Source organism: Salvia miltiorrhiza, chromosome 6 (assembly GCF_028751815.1).
Source record: "Salvia miltiorrhiza cultivar Shanhuang (shh) chromosome 6, IMPLAD_Smil_shh, whole genome shotgun sequence".
NCBI lineage: Eukaryota > Viridiplantae > Streptophyta > Magnoliopsida > Lamiales > Lamiaceae > Salvia > Salvia miltiorrhiza.
In genome coordinates this window covers 35474271-35497324 of record NC_080392.1, presented here as the reverse complement: position 1 = coordinate 35497324, position 23054 = coordinate 35474271, and the positions used below count along the sequence as shown (strand labels likewise).

The window sequence follows — 23054 nt, the reverse complement described above, 5'->3', positions numbered from 1 at the left end:
TCAATGAAACGTGATGCGAAGGGAAAGGCATACTTTCAAAAGAAAATAAAGTGAATGAACGCATTAACTTATGAATTTTTCAGAGATCAAAGGGTAAGGGATACTTATGGAGAAGATTTAAACTGATGAATAAAATATTTTGTCGAACTGTGTATATAACATATAAATATTGTTGATTTCAATTTGTTGTTTTTAGTTGTTCTGCATATAAGATTGCATTACTGAAAAAAATATATATATATTTCCCATACAATCATATGAAAAGCTCGAAAGGTAATATGGACATACCTTCGTCATTCATATTAAGAATCTTTATTCTGTGATTCTTCTGCAATGGAATACCTAAGGTACCTAAGGTTTTTTTGGGGAGACACTAGATTTACAGAGAATGTCTGCGTTAATGGTCATACATTGCAAAAAAACGTATCTGTCGAACAAATCTACCATAAATAAAAAGATTTGATATGCTATTCTGATGGTAAGTTACGGTTACAAATCTATGAAAATACCAAGTTAACCTTATGCAAATATATATACGCATAAAATCACTTTAATTCACCACCGTCAGATCCAACGAGATTATGACTCTAAACTTTGAAAATATTTATGTTCTTGTTGAACTCTGCCCTATATATATATATAATCCAATTTGCTTCAATTTTAACTCTCTTTTTTATCTCATTCCTATTTAAGATTAAAATTTAAACGAAAAGAAATAAGTGAAAGAAAGTGAATTCATATTTGTGAGCTCCTCCACCGCTGCGATAACAATAATGCGGTCTCTCTGAATGATTTCTCAGCTTCATCACAAGATGGTGATTGCATCGTTCTCATTCTTCACATTCATGTGCTAATTGTTTTAGTGTTTGTTTATTTTGCAAATTAATATATCTAACGGTTTATTTGGCCGCCAGGATTTATTCAGGAAAGCAATTCTGAATCCAGGGCCGCCTGAAGATTTCGCGCTCCAGACTGTGCAGCAAGTTATAAAACCCCAGGTTCGATATATTTGTGCTTATAAACACTCACACACATTTGCAGAAATGGAGGAATTCGAATGTTGTGAGCTGATGCTATTTTCGAAGTCAAGAAATCCAAGGGAAACCCCAAAAGCACAAGTCTTTGATTTTTATTTTTTATTTATTTTTAATGGCATTACGCATAAAAACCTTCTCTTTGACTTTTTGGTATATGTTTTAGCGATTTCTGTTGGTAGCAACTCCTCGTTTATAGACGAGTATATTCTTTCTTCTTTGCAGAAGCAGGTGAAACTCGTTCAAGATGAAAATATGTTGTTGGAAAACATTCTGCGGACTTTGCTTCAAGAATTGGTGGTAAAGCCGCATTACGTTCTTTATTATATTTCCCTAGGTCTACACATTCTCAAGAGGAATTATTAAGAATTTCTAGTGGTAGAGATCAAATTTTGATGCTTTGAGTTGCTATTTTGGTGTAAGTTATGTGAAGTTTAGTTACTCAATAGAACTTAATCTAGACAAAAGCTATTGGCTGGTGTTAACAATTTATAAATTGGAACTTATCTAAAGCTAAAACATGTGTGACTGATTCAAAAATATCCAGTGTTTTGTAATCAATTTACTTTTGTGGTCTAAGCCAATTCTAATTATTGTTAGAATGTGTGAGTAGTCTGTGTGAATCGAGCATTTACATGCTCTACCATCTTGTTGCAGTCAGCTGCAGTTCAGTCAGGTGAGGCAACTATGCATGGGTTACCTCGTTGTAATTATATCTCTGTGCGTCAAGACCACTGCAAAAGTTAGTATACAGTAACACAAGATCAGAATTCTTGTTGAGAAAGCGTTTGAAATAGCTATTCTCGCTCTCGGACATTGAAGTAGTTCGAAATAGACCACTCATGTGTACATCTCTGAAATACGCGGGTATCCACATTGAACGATCTTGATACATGTCAGAGAACCATTTGGTTGATGTAAGATCGTATTCTTCCATCGGGTTATTCCAGTTTTCCTCAAAAACTTGTGGTTCATCATTATCATTCCACACAACCCTATCATAAGCTAACTTAAAATCAGTATCATCCCTCAACCTCTGTGGCACCTTTTCAGCAACTTTAATGTTTATGTGCCACATACAAAACCTGTGACGTGTTTCTTTCCAAGTTGATGCGACAACTTTCTTAAGACCAGGGTCTTGATCAGTGATAACAATACGAGGTGCATTTCCCATTACTAACTCAAACTTTTCCAATACCCATGTATAAGACTCTGAATCTTCATGATTAAATAATGCCACAGCGAAAGAAATGCACCTACCGTCGTTATCTTTACCAGTGAAATGAGTGAATATAAAATTGTATCTGCATATGAGAAAAGTGAAACATATTAGTGCATAATGTAACTGTATAACAGTTGCCTATGAACAATGTTGGCAGTTGCTTATGAAAAAACATCGAATTCATATTACTATAGACTCATAATCTTGACTAATACCTGTTGGTGTTATAAGTAGCATCGAATGAAACAGCCTCGCCAAACAACTTGTAGTTTTTAACAGATACGTCATCCGCCCAAATAATGCGACACAATTTTTTTTCATCATCTACCTCATGAAAAAACTTAAATCCATCCCTAACTGTTGTTAGTTATTAAGTGTTTGCAACAACATATGTGTATCTGATCCGAACGAATGTACCTTCAGGTCCCTTACAAAGTTCTTGAAGTCGTTGCCGGTACATCCAACTGATTTATAATCGCCTACAATCTCTCTGAAAAATCGGAACGCACGCATTGAGCCAATATTAGCTTTTGCAGCTGAAATGATAAACATTTGTTGGAATTCATCAACATTCCTGTTGTTGTTCATCAAATGTCGTGTAGCTTCTGGAACCATAGAATGGGTATGGCCCTAAAAAAAATCACTAAGCTTGTACCGGCCTCCTGTAGTAATTTTGAAGATTACACGAGCCCTACAATCAATCTTGCATGATGTAGTCTTCCGTCTCTTTGTCCCTGCATTCTTTGAGCGTATGAGGGGTTCATTAGCCTTTTCCCACACTCCTTCCCTCTTACAAACAATTAATCTGTATGTAATAGTATCATCATCGGATCTATGGATAGTGCTGAACCGAGTCTCGAAACCACAATAGGCGGCATAATCCTTGTAAAATTCAACTGCTTCCGGTAAAGTATCGAACGTCTGTCCATGGTATGGTTTGATTGGTTCTGGACATTGAGGAAAACAAAGTTCCCTCTCTGGTGTGCTTGCACAAAAAGGTTCCTGATCCTTATTATGGCTACCAAGATAGTAAATGAGATTGTATTATTGAACAAGAATTATATATTAACAAGTTCGACATAAAATGAGATATGTGTTACAGAAAATGAACTGTTCGACATTTAGTTCATAACAGTTATTAAAAAGTTTACAATGCCATTGTTGCATAATTACAATCAATGAAACGTGATGCGAATGAAAATGGATAGTTATGGATACTTATGCGAAGGGAAATGGAATACAACAAAAAAAGAATTATATATTAACAAGTTCGACATAAAATGAGATATGTGTTACAGAAAATGAACTGTTCGACATTTAGTTCATAAAAGTTCATAACAGTTATTAACAAGTTTACAATGCCATTTGTTGCACAAATAGGATCAATGAAACGTGATGCGAAGGGAAAGACATACTTTCAAAAGAAAATAAAGTGAATGAACGCATTAACTTATGAATTTTTCACAGATCAAAGGGTAAGGGATACTTATGGAGAAGATTTAAACTGATGAATAAAATGTTTTGTCGAACTGTGTATATAACATATAAATATTGTTGATTACAATTTGTTGTTTTTAGTGGTTCTGCATATAAGATTGCATTACTGAAAAATATATATATATATTTCCCATACAATCATATGAAAAGCTCGAAAGGTAATATGGACATACCTTCGTCATTCATATTAAGAATCTCTATTATGTGATTCTTCTTCAATGGAATACCTAAGGTTTTTTTGGGGAGACACTAGATTTACAGAGAATGTCTGCGTTAATGGTCATACATTGCAAAAAAACGTATCTGTCGAACAAATCTACCATAAAAAAAAAGATTTGATATGCTATTCTGATGGTAAGTTACGGTTACAAATCTATGAAAATACCAAGTTAACCTTATGCAAATATATATACGCATAAAATCACTTTAATTCACCACCGTCAGATCCAACGAGATTATGACTCTAAACTTTGAAAATATTTATGTTTTCTTGTTGAACTCTCCCCTATACATATATATATATATATATATATATATAATCCAATTTGATTCAATTTTAACTCTTTTTTTTTTATCTCATTTCTATTTAAGATTAAAATTTAAACGAAAAGAAATAAGTGAAAGAAAGTGAATTCATATTTGTGAGCTCCTCCACCGCTGCGATAACAACTAGTATTATACCCGTGTTTCGCACGGTCCGATTATTCATACGTATTATAAAAATTTATAAATGTATTTAAGTGATACAAAAAAAAATATAGAGTAATCAAATCAAATTGAAAATTTAATAAAATATATAATATAAACGAATAAATCTAATATATTATATTATGACAAAAAATTAAACACAAATATTAAGTGAAAATACTTAATTTCGTGTATGTACTGTACGTGGACATATATATATATATATATATATATATATATATATATATAGGGTGTGGTTCTAGAGAGAACTACATTATTTGTGAGAACGTGAGAACCATCAAATCTAATGCATTCACTGTAAAAATTAATTCATTCGCTGTTAAAATTAATGCACTCAAAAAAATAAAAAAAATTGCTCCCTTCAGGATTCGAACCCAGGATCTGCATTCATCCAACAAGATGATACATCCACCGTAGATCTTGATGATCGAATGGCTGAAAATGGTTCTCTGGTCTTTTTTTATTTATGGTTCTTTCTTGAACCTCTCCCTATATATATATATATATATATATATATATATATATATATAGAGAGAGAGAGAGAGAGAGAGAGAGAGAAAAGATTAAATGAGATTGGACAAATGTGGTGAGAATGATTGCATAATCCAATATATGTGTTGCATAAAATGTTTGTGACGACTGCATAACAAAATTCAATTAATTATATAAAATTTTCGCAACCTCCAGGATTAGAATTCAGATAAAAATTTTATGTAGTATTATTTTGCAGCTTATGTAACACTATTACTGGCTTATAGTGTTGCCATGAGCTAATCAGAACTGGCGGTTCCGGCCTGAAACCGACTCGAGATCAATGGTTTCGGCCCGGACTGTTGACCACGGGTCGGTTACAGTTTCAAAAGTCTCGATTGTTTTACTATAATTTTCGGAATAATATGTAACCCGATAGGGCTAGCTCGAAACCTTTATATGTAACCCAATTGTACCCGCGCTACGCACGGTCCAATAATTCTTACGTATTTACAATTTACAATAACCCTTCATCACTGTAAAAAAGTTATATACTAATAACACAATTAACAAAATTTTCTAAAATACAACAATTTACAATTACTTTGTTCTATAATTCAATAAAAAAATTTATAAATAATATCTTCAATATTTTTATACTAATTCTTATCAAAACAATAGGCTAAATATCATGAAAACCCTTGAAGTATACCCATTTTATCAAAAATACCTTGAAACTTTCGAAATGTTGTCTAAACCTTCAAACTATCAGGTTTTTATCAAATATATCCCAAATTTATTTTTCGATCACCAAAAACATGATGTAACTCACCGAATGCCACAATGTAATTTATATTCTATTTTTTTTAAATGACATGGAAAAAACAACTTCATTTCGTACCATATTACACCATGTTTATCCCTCATTCTAAGTAATTAGCATGAATTTCAAACACAATAGAAGTCAATTTTAAATTTCAGAGTGAATTTTTTTAAATGATATTGTACGAATGACGTCGTTTTTGCCATTGCATTTTTTAAAATGATATTGTATGATAAAGCGGGTATACTTCAAGGGTTTTTATGATATTTACCCAAAACAATAATATTGCATATAGAACTATACTATCACAATTTAATGGATATCTAACTACTACTATTACCTCTTTGTAAAATATTTATTATACCATTAAAAATATTTTTCCCATATTTTGTAAAAATAATTAAAAAGTAACTATCATGTTTGAAAAGTATATCATTAACAATAAAAAATGTGCTATCTCATACCAATACTTTTATAACTATTATTATTTAAATACATATTGTAATAATATAATTAATTTAATCAATATCAGAACTTTTTTTTTTAATTCAATCAATATCATTATTAATTACCAACTACTTCAAAACTCATTTGACCACCTATTATTACACTTCCACCACTTTTAACAAAATAAACTCTTTACCTCAACGATAAAAGAGAGGGAATATTAGTAGACATTAATTAAAAGCACCTACTAAGTGGAAGATTAAAAAATTTCTTCATCAGAAAAGGAAGTATATGCGAAAACTTTCTCAGCTCCTCCTTCTTGAAAGTTCGAAAATATCAACAAATCCTCTTTAAGTTGCAAAGATCAGCACAACTTCAAAAATTTAAGAACAATCGGTAAGCTTATTTATCTCTACAATCATTTCTATTTACTATGACAATCAACGTTTATCTTGTGTTCTGGTTAATACATTTGATGATATATTTCTTCTAATAACAGTTTCAGAAAAAAATGTTTACAACTTAAACCTCCGCATTCATATCATTTGCCCCACTGTGAAGTAAGTGAAATTGCATGTGCAAAAAATGGATTTTTTTTATTAGTTTTTGTGATCATCACATGAACTCTATTCTCTTTATCATAGAAAAATTAGATTTTCTCGATTATACCCTGCAGTTACTTACATTCTTTGCCTAGTTTCTTTAAAATGTATAATTTTGAACAGTATAGGTTATAAGGTTAAATTCTTTACTTACTTGATAATATTTTGCTTAAGGGTTTTTACTCGTAATATAAGCTATTGCACATGTTAAAACTCACCTTTTAAGTAGTTTTTCCTCATAATGTAAGCTCTGTTTGATTCATCATACATAAAATGGATTTTGTCAACCATAAATGATTTTTCCTCAATTTAGTTAAAATGTTTGCGGGATTTTATTTATAATGTATAATTTTCAACACTGAGAGGTCCTTGAATAGCTTAAGTTTTTTACAAAATTTCGTTCCTCATTTACTGAGCATTTCACATTATTACTGAGCTTAATTGTCGATTCCTTATTTTGGTATATGTTGCTACATCTGCTATCCATTTCATTTTTGCGATCCATTTCAGTTTATCAGAATATACATGATGGATATCATATAAACTGTGAGTTAATTATGTTGCTCTCCTTTCCTTATGTCTTACAAAACATATGCATTCTTGTTTGATATGTGAGCATTCATAATGTTCTCACTTATTATACATTATTTGTAGTACAATATACAATGGATGGACCACAATTTACAGTACCTTTGAGAACTGGCTATCGTTCACAGTACATACAAGAGTACTTGGTAAATCTTAACCACTATTAATTGGGTTCCAACTTTATGTTATTGGAGTTGCAATGCAAAGAATTAAATACTTTAAATTTTGTGCAGTTGATTCCACAACCATTCCATCAAGACTGGGAAGTATTCTTCAAGCATTCAATGGAATTTAGATTGGATGGACGAGATAATCCTACGAATGAATGTTGAACAAATTCACTTTGCAAACACCAGCATGCCCATTTGGGCATCAATAAATGGGGTTGCAGACTTGATAAGAGAATTCAGGCTGGATAACAGAGATGAACTCACTTTCACTCTTGACTTGGAGCATGAAATATTTCACGTGACATTGCGTGACTACAAACAGAACCCAAGAAGATTCAACCGTGGTACACCAATTCCTCCACCAGTTGCTCCACCATTTGATGCACCAGTTGCTCCACCAATTGCTGAACCAGTTGCACCACCACCACTTGCTCTGGCCATACTTGATCCACTTGTTGCTCCGGCACCACATGCTCCACCTATTGCTCCAGCGCTACTACCTCCACCATCAGAACCACTACTTCCACCACAACCACCACTTCCAGTGGAACAAAACATCCCAAGATTTGAGTTCATCTACAATCGGAACACATATTACAAAGTGGTTTGTTGACACAATTCTACAATTCCCTATTTGCTCTACTATATATTTGATATTATTTTGCTATAACTACTGCAGACAGTGTCAAGGCCATTCTACAATAATTACTTGATTGGTTTAAACGAAGTGAACGTTCAGTTCGTAGGTGCAATGGCAATGTTGCCTGTACAAATACACATAAGGTGCCCAATCTTTCCAATAGTTGAACTCATGAAAAGCTGGAAAGAAATCACACAGTGCAGCAATTTAGTTCATGGGAGAAGGTACAAAGCTTTCTTTGATGCACAAAGAACAACCATTCTGTTTAGAGAGATATGATCAAAACAGGTACAATTCGAAATTGTACATATGAATATTTGATAGGACAGTGTCAAGGCCATTCTACAATAATTACTTGATTGGTTTAAACGAAGTGAACGTTCAGTTCATAGGTGCAATGGCAATGTTGCCTGTACAAATACACATATGGCGCCCAATCTCTCCAATAGTTGAACTCATGAAAGGCTGGAAAGAAATCACACAGTGCAGCAATTTAGTTCATGGGAGAAGGTACAAAGCTTTCTTTGATGCACAAAGAACAACCATTCTGTTTAGAGAGATATGATCAAAACAGGTACAATTCGAAATTGTACATATGAATATTTGATAGGACATGCTTTAATATAAAGACATTGTCAACTAATACAAAACTATTTCACAGGCTATGACATCAAAGAAAGGCATCTGCACAACTCTCGCTGCAATGAAGATAAAACTTCCATCTTCATTTATCTTAAACAATCATGATTATAATATTTTTGTAACATTTTGTTGTCTATTTTGAACAAAACTTGTTAGTTTATAAACTTATCTAACAACTTTGGTTACTCTTTTGCAAATATGATCTTATTTGTCGATGCAATATTATATAGTTCGCCTAAACTATTGTATTTTACTATAGGGTTCCTTAAATATGTTAATTATTTATTTACTTCAAAATCTTGGATTAACATTCTGCATATGAATAGCTTAAATTTATATGTATGTTATCTTGCAAAATATTTGATATATTGATGTTATATATTGATCAATAGTTTTAATCATATATTATATTCAAATATCATTGTCAATGCACTTATATATTCTGTATAAATAGATTATATCATGATAGTAAATTTGTTCATTATTTTATAATAGTTTGTTTTACAATACTTGTATTCTCTTGTTGTTGCTGGCTGCTGTCATAGTTATGCATATAGCTAAATATTACTATGTATATTTGTCTGTAACGTTATTCATATTTATGTTTTCGGATGTCGATCCAAAAAGAAACCCGTGGGTTGGCCCGATTAGGAATGGCAATGATTATTCATTGGAATCGGCCCAAATATGTGGATCCAGACTTATTTATGGATGTCAATGGATTATTCATATTTTTATTTTTAATTATTTATTTTTATCGAAAATTCATTTTTCCCTATGACCACCGTCAAAATTATGCATATAATTGACATAAATATGCATAAACATAAACACAAATATGCATAACATTGGATATAAATATCCTTGGAAAAGTATCATTATATGACACCTCTAGTGCCTCTCGATGTTGCTCGTCACCGCCATAGTTATGCATATAGTCGAATATTACTATGCATATTTGTGTGTAACGCTATGCATATTTATGTTTAGGGATGTCAATCCAACTAAAAACAAATGGGCTAGCCCGATTAATCCGACAATCCGAGTTAGGACTGAAAATTTTCAACCCGATAAAAATTATAATCTGAATACCCCGACACCCGATAGGGTGGACCCAAAATTAACTCAAAATCCTATAGGGCTGACCCGAAAATAATGTCTTCGCTTGATTATATGAAAATTTTCTTCGTATTTAATTTTTAATTTCATTACTTTGCTTATGAAAATTAGTGTACTAAAATATTTATTTTCGAAAATTTGTAAAATGTATTTTGATTCAATATTAGAAATTCAATGTTACTCATCATTTTACTTGTCTGTATTTTTAATTCAATATTTAGCATAAAATATTTAGATGTAAAAATTAAAAAATAATACACAGCATTTAATAAAAATTTGCATCTTTATATCTCTAAGACTTGCATAATAGATATTATATAAGTCGATTTTGAAATATTACTTATTTATGCGTGTATTTATTTATTACAAATATATTATCAAGAGAAATATATTAATTATTATTTTAACTAAATTTTTGAGCCCGATTAGCTCGATGGGTGATGGCTAGCCCGAAACTAGAACATTTAGAGTTAGAGTTAGAAATTTCAAACCCGAAAATAACTTCAACCCAATTATCTCGCACTCAAATAACCCGTAACCCGATAGAGCTTGCCCGAAATCTCGTGGATTGACATCCCTATTTATGTTTACCTTTATGCATTTTCTTTTTCAACTATATGCGTAGTACTATGCGACGCCGTCAAGTGACTCTCGTCGCTGGTCATTTGACGGATCATACTTTCATAAGTGGGCACATAGTGATATTTATTTAAAAATAAATATTTGTACATTTTTAAATAATCTATTATGATAGGAGTACTATAGATAGGAGTAAGATAAATATTCTAATTCATGCCTTATCTTACTTTGTAAGTGTCATAAACTACATTATTAAAAATGTAAATTACTAATTCACTATATATTAATGGTTGGATATAACTTATAAGTTATACTCCATATTTGTATGCATTTTCAACGATTATCCAAGACATATATTTGATTTTGTGCTTTAATGCAAGCTTTGTCTTTTATAGATTTGAGAAAATATTTAAAAACGACGACTCTTGAAATATCTCATTTTTCTTTTGCTTCATGCATTAATATTATTGGGATAATTATAACATAATTTTTTTCCTTTAATTATATATCTATTGCTATACTCAATGATACATGAAATTATATATATATATATATATATATATAGGGTTAAATTCAATGAAAATATTACTATATTTTGTGAAATTGCGAAACATTGAATAAAATAATAATTTTGATGAAAAAATTAATAAGTAAAAATATTTAATTAAATATTTTACTTAAAAAAATATTAAGTAAATACTTAATAGTTAGTAAACAAATATATAATATTTTACTTAAACAAATATTAAGTAAAAATATTTAATTCATATATATGTATATATATTTGTTCTTAACCTATTTATTTTTTGGAATGATTTTGAGATGTTAGTATTTTCTTTGAATTCCATCAGCAGCTTATCGTATATATGTATATATATTATATATAATGATTTATTTTCTAAACGGCGATTAATAATAGAACAATTAAATATTGATTAAAAAAAAGAGCAATTCAATAAATACAGTCCAATAAAATAATACAACCTAAGTAAATACAATACATTAAATTCAGCCCAATTAAATTAAATACAGCCCATCTATATTTTCAACCCAAAAATTCAGCCCAATTAAATTAAATACAACCCATCTATATTTTCAACCCTAAATTACAGCTCAAATATTCATCCCCTCACTTTAAGGTTCAGCGCCGCGCCTTCTCTCTCGTTTCTTCTCCCAGTCGAAACATTCCTCCTTTCCACATGCGCCGCTGCCCGCGAGAAGCTCTCCATCATCTTCTCCTTCCCTTCGCTTCATCCTCTGCCGGCGAAAAACCTGCAACTGTATCACGGCAAGCCGCCGTCCAAAAGCCCTAGATCCCTAAGCCACCAACTCCGCCCTCACATCTAGGCACTGGCGCAACTCAGTGGCGTCGCCACTCTCCTCGACGACGATAAATGCGCCACTGCACAGCCCGTATCCAGTCGCCGCCGTACGGGTTTCAAACTACGGCGTCGCCCAAGCCCTAGCCGCCGCCGTACGGGTTTCAAACTACGGCGTCGCCCAAGCCCTAGCCTCCAGATCTCGGCCTGCTCCCTCGTCTGCATCTTTAATTCTATTGTTCTCCATGTTTAATTTTCCTTGCTGAATTATTATTTTTTTGTTCATTTAAACGATATCCACAAATTTTGAGGGGATAAAAGTAGCCTTTCACTTTGTATTTTACAATTTCTCTTCTCATACCTTTATCATACGTGTGATGTGATAGAGTTTATGTGGATTCCACAATTTCTCTTATCATAATTTTTGAAGGAATAGAGTTTATGCTATTTAGAATATTCGTTTTTCATTTTTTTAGTAACTAAATATTTATATATATATTTAGAACATAATTTTTATCACCAAGCTGTTTACCTTCGCATATCAATTTTGCAGATCTATGAAAATTTCTATGAACACCTTTTTTTTAACATGAACATCGATCTCTATGAACATCTTTATTTTTTTCCGCATAATTTTATGTTCTTTCCTATTTTCACTTTTTTTTTTACTTTATTTGCATCTTTGATGAATTTCAACTGCACTTTTTTTTTTCCCTTTATTTGCATCTTTGATTTAAAAGAATTTAAACTGATCATCGTTTTTTTCTTTGAAAATTTGATGATTCTAGAAAATTTGAGCTGATTCTCGGATTAGTCTATTGATGATGCTTGAAAATAAGTAAAAAATTGTTTTAGCAGAAAAATAACAGAAAAAAACCAATTCCTTTGTGGGTATGAAGAAAAAGTTTACATATACAATAGTCTATTTCCTGATCATTAAAATATACTAAATTCATTTTTTTGGTTGCTTTTGCAGATCCAAGAGATAACCACTTTCATGCTCTATTGATAGATACAGATCTTCATCTTCATCTGGAAAGAAAAATTCAGAAAAATATCAGCCTCTTCATGTATAAATTAGAAATAATTGTTGTAATAATCTCTTAGTATCTCTATTGTAACTGTGACTAATAGTTAGCCAAAAGCAAAAAAAAATAAAAGTACTACATATAAACATAAAAACAAAAAAAAAAGAAATAGAAGAACTAAACTGCAAAAAATGAGAGTACGACATAGAAACATAAAAACCATAAAATAGAGAGGGAGAGAGAATAAAAACCATAAAATAGAGAGAGAGAGAGAGAGAGAGTTTGCAGAGTGAATTTGGTCTGAAATTATATCATATGTATAGGCAAATTGGCTCCAAGATTAGCTGTTCTTAAATTTCAAATTGTGGTTTGGGCGCCATTTTTGGAGCCAAAATTTAAGGAATTAATTGTGCCAGCTGTTGAGAAAAAAAATATATTAAATTTTGGCATTTTTAATGCAGTCTCAAATTTGGGCCAGAAGTCATAAACTTTACCCAGCAGATAAAAAGCTCGATATCCACTGGATGAAAGGCAGCTGCTCTTGGATTCTATGCTTTAATATATGTATAGATAATGCGGTCTCTCTGAATGATTTCTCAGCTTCATCACAAGATGGTGATTGCATCGTTCTCATTCTTCACATTCATGTGCTAATTGTTTTAGTGTTTGTTTATTTTGCAAATTAATATATCGAACGGTTTATTTGGCCGCTAGGATTTATTCAGGAAAGCAATTCTGAATCCAGGGCCGCCTGAAGATTTCGCGCTCCAGACTGTGCAGCAAGTTATAAAACCCCAGGTTCGATATATTTGTGCTTATAAACACTCACAAACATTTGCAGAAATGGAGGAATTCGAATGTTGTGAGCTGATGCTATTTTCGTTCGAAGTCAAGAAATCCAAGGGAAACCCCAAAAGCACAAGTCTTTGATTTTTATTTTTTATTTATTTTTAATGTCATTACGCATAAAAACCTTCTCTTTGACTTTTTGGTATATGTTTTAGCAATTTCTGTTGGTAGCAACTCCTCGTTTATAGGCGAGTATATTCTTTCTTCTTTGCAGAAGCAGGTGAAACTCGTTCAAGATGAAAATATGTTGTTGGAAAATATTCTGCGGACTTTGCTTCAAGAATTGGTGGTAAAGCCGCATTACGTTCTTTATTATATTTCCCTAGGTCTACACATTCTCAAGAGGAATTATTAAGAATTTCTAGTGGTAGAGATCAAATTTTGATGCTTTGAGTTGCTATTTTGGTGTAAGTTATGTGAAGTTTAGTTACTCAATAGAACTTAATCTATACAAAAGCTATTGGCTGGTGTTAACAATTTATAAATTGGAACTTATCTAAAGCTAAAACATGTGTGACTGATTCAAAAATATCCAGTGTTTTGTAATCAATTTACTTTTGTGGTCGAGGCCCATTCTAATTATTGTTAGAATGTGTGAGTAGTCTGTGTGAATCGAGCATTTACATGCTCTACCATCTTGTTGCAGTCAGCTGCAGTTCAGTCAGGTGAGGCAACTATGCATTATGGTCAGTCGATAGCTGATGAGGATGCACGTCCTGGTCAAATTCCTCGTCTTCTTGGTGAGTGTGCTTTCATGTGACTAACCTATTATTTGGCATTTTTATTTTTCACCCCTCTGCTTCGTGTTTTTTTTTTTTTTTTTTCCTGCTTGATGGCCCAGTAGGTTTATAGGATTATGTATATCATGTTAGACAATAGAATTAGTGATGGTGGTGGTAGGTGAAATTCCACATAATTATATTAAGGATGGAGTTATTAATTCTAAGATCTGTATTATACCTCAAAGACTGCTCAAGATACTTTGTTTTTTTTACCGCTTTCTCATTTTTCGTGCTATTGTTTTCTTCCTGACAGACATCGTATTATACCTCTGTGAGAAAGAACATATTGAAGGTGGCATGATTTTCCAGCTTTTGGAAGATTTGACCGAGATGTCTACAATGAGGAACTGCAAAGATATTTTTGGGTACATTGAAAGTAAACAAGACATTCTTGGCAAGGTAGGTATTGTTATTCTTGCAGTAATGCTTTTGTATTTTCTATCTAATGTGTCGGCATCTTACAAACGTTCCTCTTTTTCTTGATTTGTAACCTGTTTACCCCACAAATTTATCTTCTTCTTCTTCTTCTTCTTTTTTTTTTATTTACATGTTACATAGCCAGAGCTCTTTACCAGAGGGAAGCTTGTTATGCTGAGAACATGCAATCAGCTACTTCGTCGTCTATCAAAGGTTTGAGAACACTCATGCTTTCTCATTATGTTTATTCGTAGATCATCTTATAGAACTCTATGTGGTGTTTCAGTTGGATAATTTGTGTTCCTTTCTTGGCCATGCCTCACTTCTTGTAAATAATTTAGATGATCATTCTTAATTCAAAATTTGTTTAGCTCTCTCATCTGTAGTATGGTACTGTTTCTCCCTCATCAAGAATTACATAATGCTCTAAGAAACTTAGCTATCTCATTTTTCATACATGACACCAATGTTGAATCTTCTCCATTTATGTAGAATAAAAGATGAATAGGAGATAAATGCATAATACTGCTTGCTTGTTCCTATGTAGTTCCTTTTTCCTCATGCTGGCTTACTATTTGGCAATTAAGGTATCAGGTGTAGCTTCTCATTGTGTTCTGTTGAATAATCTACTCTCGGAATCGGAAAATAGAGTTGAATTTGGATTTTACAGGTGGCAGAAGTGCATTTATATTTAGAACTTCCATTATTCTGAAAGCTTATCAAACAAAATTCTAGTATTATTTTTTGGCAGAATGTTCCAACTAGGAGTATTCCTAGAAAATCCAATAGTTCTTACCCCTTCGTATACTCTATTTTACAAAATAATTACAAAAGTTTTTTCAAATTCAAGTCACTGCACATTCACTCTAATCCTTGCTTCGCTTGCCACGCTGCCTTGTTACGTACTTTTGAAGATAATGACTTTCTACATCATAATATGTGGAATGTTCGAAATGCTTATTTTTTCATTTAAATGGATTTGCAGGCAAATGATGTTGTGTTTTGCGGACGAATTATTATGTTTCTTGCTCATTTTTTCCCATTATCAGAACGTTCAGGTAGTTTTTGCTGTCAATAGGGTGTCACTCCATTGGCTTTATTTTATTTTTATCTGCAGTTACTTTATCATCTCTACCTTTCTGGCAGCTGTCAATATCAAAGGAGTTTTTAATACTTCAAACGAGACCAAATATGAGAAAGAAGCTCCAGAAAGTAATTCTTTCGTATTCAATTTCCAATGCCTTCCATTCTGTTACTTAGTTCATCTTGTTTTAACTATCAAGTCTATAATATTGATTTTTTCACTTTCAGGTAGTTCTATTGATTTCAACTTTTACAAAACCTTTTGGAGTTTACAGGTCAGTTTGCAAGAGTGAAATCTACTTGTTTGAATACTTGTTTTATTATTTTAAACACTCTGGCAATATACATTAGTTTTTTAACATTATAGTTGTTGTTCTTTATCTAGCCTGGAAAGGTGTATAAGTTTATCATTATCTGTCTTTCCTATCAAGAATAGATGTTCTCTTAACTTTCAAACTTGGTTATGAAACACGGAAGACTGGTTGTCATACTTTGCAATATCTGCTGAATTCCATAGTTTTTTATTCACTTAATTGACATGGAATTTCCTCTATTGGTTAAAATCTTGTATTTATCTAAGGAAGCATGAAAACCAATGTTGGAATAATGAAAAGTACAACAGTATGAGAACTAGAAGCTGGATGCTTAATTATCATTGAAGTAGTTCTTTTCATTTTTATTTGTTGATTTTGTGTGAAAACAATTTGTGATGGTGGGAAGGACTAGATTTGGTTTTGACTTACACCTTCAACAATCACATATGTAAAGCTTATTTAGATGTTTTGTGTGGTGATGGAGAGACTCAATTCATTAGTATAGCCCTCTGTGAACATGAAATTCTGTGATCAAGTGGCAGGTGGTCTGACTCTATTTATAGAATCCCCTATAATAGGGGCAGCCATGTTGGCAGCTTTTCCTTTTTGTCATATTCTGTCATTTATAAGAATGAGGACGACACGACTTGATTTTGTATCTTGTGAGATTTGTATACTGTTGCATTTAATTTGGTTATCATGATCATTGATCACCATGATATTATTTTCTGGTGACTTGACATGGCTTATTATGCCAGTTGCACATAAGGAGACTACACACTTTTATGATATAAACAGTTATACGCTTAATAACATAAATAAAATAAATACAGATTTTTTTTAATGCTCAAGTGAAATTCAACTGTTCCAAATATTAACTCAGAGCTATTTGTTTTGATTCATTTTCAAGATATTTTATTGTGATATTGATTTGTGCACTATTGATATCTCCCTTTGCTATTCAGGAATCCTTTTCCAATCCTTCTTCTCTAGCTTCCACTGTTACAAAGTGGCAAAAATTTACTTCCAGTTTGATGGTAAAACTCTACTAGAATTTTCTTAAGGACATCCTGCACCATACATGAATTTGTCATCATGCTTTCTCCAAAATCTGGATATTTAGGTCGTGTTGAATACATTTGAGGCTCAGCCTCTGAGGGATGAAGAGGGCAGTGCTATTAACCTTGAGGATGAAGCGTCAAACTTCAGTATAAAATATCTCACCAGCAGTAATCTAATGGGTCTGGAGGTGGGAGTTTTGCATGATAGGATTTTTTTTTTTCAATATAATAACCTGCTTTAAACAGATAATCTTTATTGTGAGTATTCTCTCATTCTTGGCTTATCACAGTTAAAAGATCCAAGTTTTCGACGACACATTCTGGTTCAGTGCCTTATTTTGTTTGATTACTTAAAGGTACTTCTGCCTTTTCATTTTAAATTAGGTCATATGCAAATAATTGATAATTTATAATTTATAATTTTTTGAACTACTTGAAATCCCTATGCTGTGGGATGAATGTCATTTATTCTGTAGATAATTACGGATTGCTGTATATGTCATTGTTGGAAAGTGTCAAATCATTTTCAAGTGGTTACCTTCTGCATGTTTCTTTCTGTTATGTGCTATTAAGAGAAACTTATGTGTAATAAATTCCATTTATTTCTGAGAGCAAATAAATTGGTGATAATTAAACATGACATCATTGTTCTCTATCAAGTGCTCCCAATTCTAGGTAAGTTTGTTCAGTCAAATGTTGCTACATTCCCAAATTTAGTAATCTTGCAAGGTCAGATGATGCTTCTTTTCTTCTTTGCTTTTGTTTGCTTTGTTTTTGTTTTGAGTTGATTTCTAATTCCTTTTTAACAGTATATATGATCTTTAAAAAGTATTTGACTAATATTTACTTCCTTCAGGCCCCTGGGAAAAATGACAAAGATTTGCCATCGGATACAACGGTTGGTTTGTAATTTGAATCTTGTTATCCTTCTTCATTACCTGGGGATTTCTATTTTCCCTTCCAATTTGATTTGTATATTTTAGATTCGTTTCTTCTATGAACTTTCAAGGCCATCATACGTGTCTTTGTCAAATAATCTATAAGAAAGATGTAGGCAAGAAGTTGTTCCTAATTTGGATGTGTACACTGTACACATATATATGCCAAGTAAGTGATGCTTACAAGATATAGAATGACTTGTTCTTTTGGCATGTGATTTGGCACTGACAGATCTAATTGTCGTACTTTGTGTTGTGAAAAAACGAAAAGATAAGGACTAGTTTAAGTTCTAAATATTGAATCATAATTGTAGAAATTAAAAGGTGTAGATGTCCAAAAATTAGACTGAACATCTTTACCAGTAGCTCTTACTTCTCTGTTAATTTTCAATGAGGAAAATGAGAGAGGGATCAAGTGGCTGCAAGTAGGGTCAAAGAGGCAATGGAGTGGGGCTATAAAGGGAAGGAGATGAAGGTAGAAATTCTACAACATCCGAGGAGAGAGAAAAGACAATAAGAAGAGAGCACTGACAAAGAAGGAATGAAGATGGGAAATAGGAGCCAAAACTCGTTTTGAATTTTGATCTTTTAACATCACTAATCCATAATTGTTTTCAATTACCCTGAAAGACCAATGTGGGAACATGCCTAACGTCCAAAATTTAAGATATTGAATCATTATAAACGAATGTGCCCGATTTTTCACTGTTGAAGATGTCATAACATGAAAGAGCTATGCGCTTGTAGCCTTGCAATAATGCAATATAATGTTTGTTCTTTCTTGCTCATCCACATGAATGCATTTTCATTTGTGCCCTGAATTTCATAGTAATTTCTTTACCATTTGTGATTCTAGAAAGAGGAGATAAAAACTTGTGAAGAACGGGTGAAGAAGCTTCTAGAGATGACACCTCCTAGAGGGAAAGAATTCCTTCATAGCATTGAGCATATTTTGGAGCGTGAGAGGAACTGGGCAAGTATCACAAGTTGCATCTGTTTTCTATGGGACTTTTGGATTTTTTTTTTATTGATGCCCTCTTGTGTTTTCAAATTGATCTTATTCCCCTTCTCTAGGTATGGTGGAAGCGTGATGGTTGCCCTCCATTTGAAAAACCACCCGTAGAGAAAAAGCTAGCTCAAGATGGTGGTCGGAAGCGGTAATAAACTACTATTATAATTTTCTGTCAGAATTAGCTTCATTAGGTTACCTGAGGCAATAGCTATCTTTAGACATCCATGCATTAGGTATCCCACTCCACAAGAGCTGGTTCATGATACTTTATTTGTGTTATACCGATACGTTAGTCATGCATAGAAAACTTGATACTCCCTCCGTCTCACAAAAACATGAACAAAGAGAAATGCACGGGTTTTAAGAAATGTTAGTTGAGAGTTAAAGTGGAAAATGGGTCCCACTTTAAAAGGTGTTGTGAGAGTAATGAATTAATTAAGGAAAAGTAGTGGTGGGCCATGATGTACTAAAATGGAAATGTTCATGTTTTTGTGAGACACCCCAAAATGGAAAAACGTTCATGTTTTTGTGAGACGGAGGGAGTATATAGTAAATTTGATGGGGAAGTATATGCACTTGGGCCTATTACAGAAACAGAGATTAGTAGAACTAAGTTATTCCTGTGAGTCTTCTGATTCAAAACATGGTAATGATAATGTTTGTGCACTTGAGAAGCATAATGGAGAACTAGCATAACTTAAAGCTGAGATGCTAAAGTGATGCTTTTCAGGATCAGACTTGTAGAATATATCCAAGACGTACATTTACATTTATATGTTACTGAAAATATTATCCCACCTGACCCCTCCTTTCTCTGTTTGGGCATATCTATTAGTCGTCCTCGGTGGAGACTGGGGAATAAGGAACTGTCTCATTTGTGGAAATGGGCTGATCAGAACCCGGTAAATTTCTCATATCTTTTACGTTTTTATACTTTATTTAGATTCATTGATTTTAATGAGTTCATTATTTACATAGTAAAGAGTGATAGATACTGAGGTACTGATTTTATTATTTTCTAGTTATCTTATAATTCAGTTTTCAATGCTGTTGCTCTTGCTAATTTATAAATCCTGCCACATTTCACGTAAATCCTAGGATTGAATGCAGCATTCTAGAAAGGAACCATTTCTTAATATTTTCACGATTAAAACTCATGTCAGTTTGCTGATCACCAATCAAAATATTAATTTTTTGATTCTAAGCTATTGTAGTTCATAATTCTACTTCTCATGACTGAGATGAAAGTAAGTGATCTCATCAAACTTATGAATTGCTGGAGGGAGGGATTTCTTATCTTCATTTCTCTGCAGGATCTGTTAATGGAAGTTGAGCTACGAGCCAATTGATTATTGTTCCCAGTAGCGAAGAATACAACTTAGGATACTCGTATTGTACAAAAAGGAAAATGCATGTACCTTCTATCATTTTGTACCTACAAACCTCATGACAATTTAAATTTCTTTGAACTGTATCAATATTCAATACTTGATTTCAGGGACAAGAATTTGTGTACAACTTTCTATTCTGAACATATGCATAATCATGTGATAGCTGCTGCACTGTATTTGTGGTCAAATAATCCTCAGTAATGAAATATGTTTCTCTTGTGTTTTTTGACCATGTTAAATGATTACTCCCACTATTAGTGATAAAGGTTTATTTCTTCAGAATGCTCTAGCAGATCCTCAACGTGTCCGTACTCCTGCCATCATGGATTACTGGAAACCGTTGGCTGAAGATGTGAGTCCATCTTACCTCTTTTTCTAAATGAGCTCTTGGGCATAACTGTATTTAGTTTCTCTAATTTTGTAAACAACAGATGGACGAATCTGCTGGAATAGAAGAAGAATATCATCACAAAAAGAGCCGAGTCAGTTTTACTTCTTCCTTTCCTTTGAAATTTTTCTGGGTTTTACTCGTATTCATCTTTGTCACATTGGCTTGTTTAGTCTTCTTTTATGAGTGCTTGTGCTCTATGTTGCACGATATGTTCAAATTTCTTTGCTCCGTGGTCCTTTTTTAAGTATTCCAACTCCTTCTGGTTACACCAATGCTATTGCAGGTTTATTGCTGGAAAGGTTTGAGGTTTTCTGCGCGACAAGATCTGGAAGGATTTTCGCGAGTATGTCCTTTTGTAGTTAAGATATAGTAATCAAACATCTGCAAAGAATAGCATTTAAGATGAACTCAATTATTTTATTTTGTAGTTTACTGAACATGGCATTGAAGGTGTTGTTCCCTTGGAACTTTTGCCACTTGATGTGCGGTCAAAATATCAAGCTAAACCAGGGGATAGATCCAAGCGTGCCAAGAAGGAAGAGACAAAAGGTTCCGTGCAGCAAGTCGAAGACACTCAGGTATTTAACATATCTCCATAATTTAGTGTTCAGTCTGACATTCTGCTGCGTTGGGTAGCTGTCAGCAAAGGGTGGTTGGTCAAAGTAAATAGCATAATCATTTACTACAAAACCCAAGAATTTTTGTGCAAAACACTATTTTGAAAAAGTACTGTGATTGCCTGTTTGCAAATCTTAACCGGTGATACAACAAGATATTGGAGAGCAACTACTTGCTCAAAAATCTTATCAGCACTGATTTTCACACACCAAATTTTGTCAAAGTAGCATTATGGTATATCTTTAGGGGGTGTTGAGATGTGTGTATTTATATAATATGATGTCTACCTATTACTCCAATATATTACTCGTCAGTTGTCATTTGTAATTACTCCCTCCGTCTACGAAATGAAAACCCATATTTCCTTTTTAGTCCTGTCCACGAAATGAAAACCCATATTTCCTTTTTAGTCCGTCCACGAAATGAGTATCCATTTCCCTTTCTGGCAAGTGTACCCCACATAACCCTTTAATTAATACCCTCAAAAAGTGGGATCCTTATTCCACTTGCACCACACTCAATACATTTCTTAAAACCCGTGCCGTCCACGAAATGAGTAACCCGTGCTGTCCCGAAATGGGTACTCATTTTGTGGACGGAGGGAGTATAAGTTATAATAAATTTTTATGCCTCAGAGTCCTATAAGTGATGTTTTTTTATTTTCTGCTGTAATCTTCAGTCCCAACCAAAAAAAATTACTATATTACAAGTAACGATAACTTTGAACATAGATGAAATATGAAAAGTGGGGAAGTTGATGTTTGAGGTTCAATTTTGCATTTTTCATGAACAAGTGGCAGATAATTCTGCATGGATCTGGCTCAACCTTGGTCTGTTATCTAACCTTTGGTGTTTGGGGCAGATTGCGACACCTGCGAGTGAGACTGACATGGACGGGGGCAGAAACGACGGTGAAGGCACAACGGGTGCGGATGGTGATGGTAGTGGAAGTGGTGAGGGTGATGAGCATCAGAAACACAACTCTGATACAGATGGCGGTTTGGAAGCAGGCCAAATTGAAGGAGATACTGGAATGGTTGATGGAGAGACGGATGCCGATGCTGACTTAGATGTTGTATCTTGATCAATACATATGCACATACTATATATATTTTTTAGATTTAGCTGTTATTGGTGACTTCGTACAAGCCAGGTTTTAGATTTGTCCAACAAATGTTGTATCTACTAGATATTATGTATTGGATTGCTATGCCAATAATTACATTTTTTTTGGTCTGAATTTGAAATTTTCACACAATTTGCAATCATGACACCATTTGTTAAATTTTTTGCAATTGAAATACGTCAT

The 23054-nt window shown here is 33.0% G+C and overlaps 2 protein-coding genes and 1 long non-coding RNA gene across 5 annotated transcripts; 2 read left to right on the top strand and 1 right to left on the bottom strand.

Annotated features, from left to right (window-relative positions):
- The first annotated feature begins 643 nt into the window (after nt 1-643).
- On the top strand, nt 644-1567 carry LOC130989267 (uncharacterized). The gene is made up of 3 exons (XR_009090550.1): nt 644-815; nt 915-998; nt 1260-1567. It is a non-coding gene; the product is annotated as an uncharacterized LOC130989267 (long non-coding RNA).
- Nucleotides 1568-1719: 152 nt separating this feature from the next.
- Nucleotides 1720-2871, bottom strand: LOC130990828 (protein FAR1-RELATED SEQUENCE 5-like). The gene is made up of 3 exons (XM_057915062.1): nt 2674-2871; nt 2472-2596; nt 1720-2338 (listed from the first exon to the last, which is right to left on the bottom strand). The coding sequence occupies exons 1-3, from the start codon at nt 2869-2871 to the stop codon at nt 1720-1722; spliced, it is 942 nt and encodes a 313-aa protein (XP_057771045.1).
- An 8779-nt stretch (nt 2872-11650) lies between these two features.
- On the top strand, nt 11651-22985 carry LOC130989266 (THO complex subunit 1-like). 3 transcript variants are annotated; one of them, XM_057913220.1, is made up of 23 exons: nt 11651-12016; nt 12838-12931; nt 13351-13504; nt 13604-13687; nt 13953-14027; nt 14385-14478; nt 14774-14919; nt 15079-15150; nt 15923-15995; nt 16084-16149; nt 16249-16295; nt 17300-17371; nt 17458-17583; nt 17686-17751; nt 18252-18293; nt 19190-19306; nt 19408-19490; nt 20181-20247; nt 21017-21088; nt 21168-21218; nt 21411-21470; nt 21556-21705; nt 22608-22985. In XM_057913220.1, the coding sequence occupies exons 3-23, from the start codon at nt 13478-13480 to the stop codon at nt 22827-22829; spliced, it is 1812 nt and encodes a 603-aa protein (XP_057769203.1). In that variant the 5' UTR covers nt 11651-12016; nt 12838-12931; nt 13351-13477; the 3' UTR covers nt 22830-22985. The 3 variants fall into 3 exon arrangements, with proteins under 3 accessions (XP_057769203.1, XP_057769204.1, XP_057769205.1); XM_057913221.1 differs by having other exon boundaries at nt 11651-12078; XM_057913222.1 differs by lacking the exon at nt 18252-18293 and having other exon boundaries at nt 11651-12078.
- Nucleotides 22986-23054: the final 69 nt, after the last annotated feature.